The sequence below is a fragment of the Hydra vulgaris genome, chromosome 12 (assembly GCF_038396675.1).
Source record: "Hydra vulgaris chromosome 12, alternate assembly HydraT2T_AEP".
NCBI classification, from domain to species: Eukaryota; Metazoa; Cnidaria; class Hydrozoa; order Anthoathecata; family Hydridae; genus Hydra; species Hydra vulgaris.
Genome location: NC_088931.1, coordinates 52873333 through 52879441, shown reverse-complemented (window position 1 = coordinate 52879441; position 6109 = coordinate 52873333). Strand labels below are relative to the sequence as shown.

The following is a 6109-nucleotide window of genomic DNA, read 5'->3' as shown; positions in this document are numbered from 1 at the left end:
ATGTACAGATTTGTTATTTTATATTTTAACTTTATCTTAAATTTCTTCTTTTTTTAACTTTAAGTTCTTTTTTTAACTTTAAGTTCTTTTTTAACCTTCTAAAATTTCTAACCAAATTTTTATTTTTTTTTTAAACTTATTAATTTTGCTCTTTTATATAATATTGGAAGATGTAAAATTTAATTGTATTTTTTTGTATTTCACAAAGGGGCTTGATGATAAGTCATTTTTACTTCTACTTGCCCCAGTCAGCTTGTAATTATATATATTTGTTTAAATTTATAGATAACATTGTAAAATGTGTAAAATGACGAAAATAAAATTAAAAAAATAAAAATTAAAAAAATAAAGATATAAGTGTGAATGTATACGGATACGAGAATTCATTTTATCCTTTACGTGTTTCAAAGAATAACGATCGTCAGCATTTAATAGATTTATTATTAATCTCAAATAGTGAAACCAATCATTACTGCTTAATAAAAAGTTTGAGCAAATTACTTTCTTCACAAACATCCAAGAAAAAATGTACTATTCACTATTGTAGAAATTGCTTACTTGGGTTTAATTCTGAAGAATCATTATCTAAACACAAATCGTATTGTAATACACATGATTCAGTGCGTATTGAACTTCCACCACCAAAATCGACAATGCAGTTTACTAATCACAATAGATCGATGAGAGTACCATTTGTAGTATATGCTGACTTTGAAAGTTTCATCAAACCTATCAGTACTTGTGAACCTAATCCTAATGAACCCTATACTAAACAGTATCAAAAGCATATACCAAGTTCGTTCTGCTACTACATTAAATGCTTCGATGAAAGTTTTTACCAAAGCAATCCAGTTTCATTTACTGCAAGTAATGAAGCGGATGATGTTGCACAAATATTTGTTGACAGATTACAAGAAGATATCATAAAAATTTGTAACAGGATTAAATTTAAAAAGAATATTGTATATACACATGAAAATAAGAAGGATTTCGATGCAGCAACTGAATATCACATTTGCGGAAAAGATTTGGATAATGATAAAGTACGTGATCACTGTCACATTACTGGAAAATATAGAGGTGCTGCTCATAATAGTTGTAACTTAAAATATAAAATTCCAGATTTCTTCCCAGTATTTCATAATTTATCTGGTTATGATTCTCACTAATTTATAAAGAAATTATCAGGAGGTAAATTGAGCTGTATCCCAAACAACGAAGAAAAGTATATTAGCTTTTCTAGAGAGATTAAAGTTGGAGAGTTTGTTAAAGATGGAAAGAGTGTTGAAATAAAATGTCAGATTCGTTTCTCAGACAGTTATAGAATTATGCCTTCTAGTTTAGATTCTTTATCAAAAAATTTATTAAAAGAGCAATGTAAAAATATCAGAAAATTGTATATTCAGGGAAACAATTAGATTTATTACTAAAAAAAGGCGTATATCCCTACGATTGGGTAAACTCTGTTGATAAATTTAATGAAACCCAATTACCCACAAAAGAATCGTTCTTTTCTAAATTGAACGATGAAGATATTAGTGATGATGATTACTCACATGCACAAAATGTATGGAACGAATTTAATTGCAAAAAATTTAGAGATTATCATGACTTGTACAACGTTTCAGATGTACTTTTACTAGCAGATGTTTTTGAAAATTTTAGAGATGTTTGCATGAAAAATTATAAATTAGATCCGGCTTGGTATTATACATCACCAGGATTAGCTTGGAATGCAGCATTGAAGAAAACAAAAGTAAAATTAGAACTGTTGAGCGATTACGATATGATACTAATGATAAAGAAAAGAATAAGAGGTGGAATCAGTATAATATCGAATAGATTAGGAACATCTAATAATAAGTACATGGATGACGCATATGACAAAAGCAAAGAATCAACATTCACCCAATATCTAGACGCTAACAATCTATATGGATGGGAAATGAGTAAGGCACTTCCAACACATGTGTTCAAATGGATGGATGAAGATGAGTTAAAAAACTGGAAATCGATTCCATGTATACTAGAAGTTGATTTAGATTACCCCGAACATCTGCATGATGATCATAATGACTAACCACTTGCTCCTGAAAGATTAAATATTGATAAAGTTGAAAAACTAGTCCCTAACTTGGAAAATAAGAAAAACTATGTTACCCATTATGAAAATCTTAAATTGTATGAAAGATTAGGTCTAAAAATCACAAAAATTCATAGAGGTCTAAGTTTTGAACAAAGCGCTTGGTTAAGCGAATACATTGAGCTAAATACTAATCTAAGAACCAAGGCAACGAATGATTTTGAAAAAAACTTTTTCAAACTGATGAACAACTCAGTATTTGGAAAAACAATGGAGAACAACAGAGTTGATGTTAGATTAGTGACGAATAGAAATGAAGCTGTTAAATTAGCTTTAAGACCAAACTTCGAGAGTCAAACGATATTTGATGAAAATTTAATAGCGATTCACATGAAGAGAACCAAATTAATGTAATAATGTATAACAAACCAATTTACTTAGGCATATGTATTTTAGATTTAAGTAAAACTCTAATGTACAAATTTCATTACGATTACATAAAGAAAAAATATGCTGATCGAGCAAAACTATTATTCACAAATACTGATTCTTTAGCATACGAAATTAAAACAGAAGACTTTTATTCCGATATTTCTAAAGATATTGAAAGCAAATTTGATACAAGTAAATTTGATCCAAAGCATCCAGCAATAGAACTTGTAGGATTTAAAGTTGAAATAAATAAAAAAAAGTAATTGGAATGTTTAAAGATGAGTCTGGAGGAGCACAAATTGAAGAATTTGTAGGATTAAGATCTAAATTGTATTCCTACAAAGTACACGGTAAAGAAAATAAAAAATGTAAAAGAATAAAGAAAAATGTTGTGAAAAATCATATAACACATGAAGATTATAAACATTGTTTATTAAATAAAGTGGATCAAGTTAGGAAAATGAATGTAATAAGATCACATTCACATGAAATTTACACAGAAGAGGTCAATAAAATAGCATTAAGTGCAGACGATGATGAAAGAGTCATTTTAGAAGACAGAATTCACACATTAGCATATGGAAACTACAAATTAAACGAAAATAATTTATAGGTCAATTAGGCAAAGAGGTCAAGAAAGAGGTTAAAGAGCCCTGAGCCCTGAGGCTGGGGGGTAGGGGAGCCCAAGGGGTGGGGGGTAGGGGAGCCCAAAAATTCAAATTGTTTTTTTGAGAAAAAAAATAGTTTAAAAGTAAAAATGGAAATAACAATTATAAACTTATTAATGTTGAAGGGACAATTTTACCTAATGAACCTTTAACAAATTTTCAATTGTTAGAAGCAGCAAAAAAACTAAAAATAAAAAATTTTAAAGGTGTAATTGTAAGAGATCAATTACCTAAAAATACACAAAAAAAAGAATGTGGAATATTAAATACAGGAGATTAAAGTATACAGGGTTTTCATTGGATTTGCTGGTACAAAGACAGTGAAAAAAAATCAAGTTTTGACTCTTATGCACAACCCCCACCTGTCGAAGTTGTTAATTATTTAAAAGACTGTTTATTATAATAGTGATAGAGTTCAGTTTGGAAATACTTCATTCTGTGGACATTTGTGTCTCTATGTTTTAAAAAAACTAGATGAAGGATATGATTTTCAGAATATTATTAATAATCAATGGTAATTTTTTTTTTCTTTATATATAAAATGCCTGTTGATAAATTCGGGCGTATAACAATTTATTCAACTACAAGTCGAGTAGTTTCAAATGGATTAACAGCATCTCAAGCTGATAGTATGTTTATTAGACGAAATTGACAAAATAATGCAACTAGTGATATTGACATGAATACAAACAAATTAATAAATGTAGCAGAACCTACAAAACCAAATGATGCTGCTACAAAGTATTATGTTGACACAATAATACCTAATCCTAGCAGTTTAGAAATAGTACCAAATTCAAGTTTAACATACATGGGAGTAAAATCCCAGACTCTTGAACCAATTACAGGTACTGATGGAACAGCAGTTTTTATTCAAAGTAGTAGTCCTGGTATCCTCAGAAAATTATGGTTAGAATTTAAAGGAACAAATCCTAATGGAAGTGTATCAAGTAACGTATTTATTAGGATATATGCAGATAATACGCTTTGCATACAAAGTTTAGCTTGTGATTTATTATTCGCTCCACTTGGTGGACCATTTTATACTAACTCTTTACAAGGTTGTAATATGCATTCTAATATTGAATTAGGAGGATACTCTACACTTGATTTACCATTTAAAACTAATCTAAAAATTGAATTAAACAATAAAACTGGAAATCCACTTACATATTCGTTGCAACCTTTTATTACAATAAGTTCAACACAACAAGCAAATATTTCATTAATACCCCCATTTATTTCAGATCTTAAACTATACTCATCCACATTTAGATATTTGAACACAACTTATGGTAATGAATATATATTATTGAACACTGCAAGTAGTAGAAATGGTGTTTATTTAAAATGTATTAGAATGCATGTTATCGGTAAATCTGGAAATTGGTGGGAATCAAAAGTACGCATGTATGACGGAATCGATTCTCCTAAAAACAATAACTCAGTTATTCAACCATGGACATCCTATAACTATAGTAATTTAATATTAATATTAATCGCCCGACGAGAATCACAAGTCATTCATCATCATTAATTGATAACATTTTAACAACCGATTTTTTTAATAAGTCGCTAAAAAAAGGAATTATAAAAACCGATGTTTCCAATCACTTCCCAATTTTTTTTTCTATATGTGTTAATTTAAAAAAAGAAAAGCAGGGAAAAGTTTTTATAAAAAAACGGCTTATCAATAATAATAATTTAAATTCTTTCAGAGAACAATTATCACTTGTAGATTGGGGTTATATTAACTTTAAGGATAATATCAACATAATCTACGACAATTTTTTCAAAACTTTTCACCAAGTGTATGATTCCAATTTTCCTTCAATTGAAATAGTTTTAAGCGATAAAGAAATATCATCTCCTTGGATTACTAAAGGTCTCAGAAAATCGTCAAAAATTAAGCAGAAGCTTTACATAAAATACCTAAAATCAAAATCTGAAAAACATAAACAAAATTATAAAACTTATACAAACTTATTTGAAAAGCTTCGCAAAAATGCAAAAAAAAAACTACTATTCAAACTTGCTTAATAAATATAAGCACAACTCAAAACGCGTCTGGCAAATCATGAAGGAGGTGTCTGGAAAACTTAAACCAAATAAAAATTTACTTCCAAATTTTATACAAATTGATAACAAATTAATAAATGACTCAAATGATATTGCATTTGAATTTAATAAGCTTTTCACCACTACCGGTACAAAATTAAGCGATAGTATTTCATTCATTAAAGATAAATCTGTTGATGAGTTCAATAAGCTCTAATCTAAATTTTACTGAGTTAACTTTTATATAACAAATATAACAAATTATCGCCCTATTTCAGTTCTTCCAGTTTTTTCAAAAATTTTAGAAAAAATAATGTACAACCGAATCTACTCATATCTTGTTGAAATAAAATTCTATACGAAAACCAATTTGGTTTCAAAAAAAATAATTCAACCGAGCATGCCATTCTTCAACTAACGCGCAATATAACTGACTCTTTTAAATACTCTTGTTTTACACTAGGAGTGTTTATTGATTTGTCTAACTAATATCATATGGTATTAAAGATAAAACCCTATTATGGTTTGAAAGTTATCTTACTAACCGTAAACAGTTTGTTTACAATAAAGATTCTATATCTCATCTATTAATATGAATATAACATGTGGTGTTCCACAAGGATCCATACTTGGTCCACTTATTTTTTTAATATACATAAATGATCTTCATAAATCATCAAACTTAACAACAATAAATTTTGCAGATGACACTAACTTGTTTTTGTCTCATAAAGATATTAATATGCTTTTTACTAATATGACAAATGAATTAAAAAAAGTATCTGTTTGGTTTAAACAAAATAGATTGTCTCTAAATATAGAAAAAACTAAATGGACACGTTTTTATCCACCTTCAAAAAATCAGAAA

The 6109-nt window shown here is 28.2% G+C and overlaps 1 protein-coding gene across 1 annotated transcript; it reads left to right on the top strand.

Annotated features, from left to right (window-relative positions):
* Positions 1 to 298: 298 nt before the first annotated feature.
* LOC136088191 (uncharacterized) lies at positions 299 to 2080 on the top strand. The gene is made up of 4 exons (XM_065811871.1): positions 299 to 302; positions 352 to 1133; positions 1179 to 1317; positions 1407 to 2080. The coding sequence occupies exons 1-4, from the start codon at positions 299 to 301 to the stop codon at positions 2078 to 2080; spliced, it is 1599 nt and encodes a 532-aa protein (XP_065667943.1).
* The last annotated feature ends 4029 nt before the right edge of the window (positions 2081 to 6109 follow it).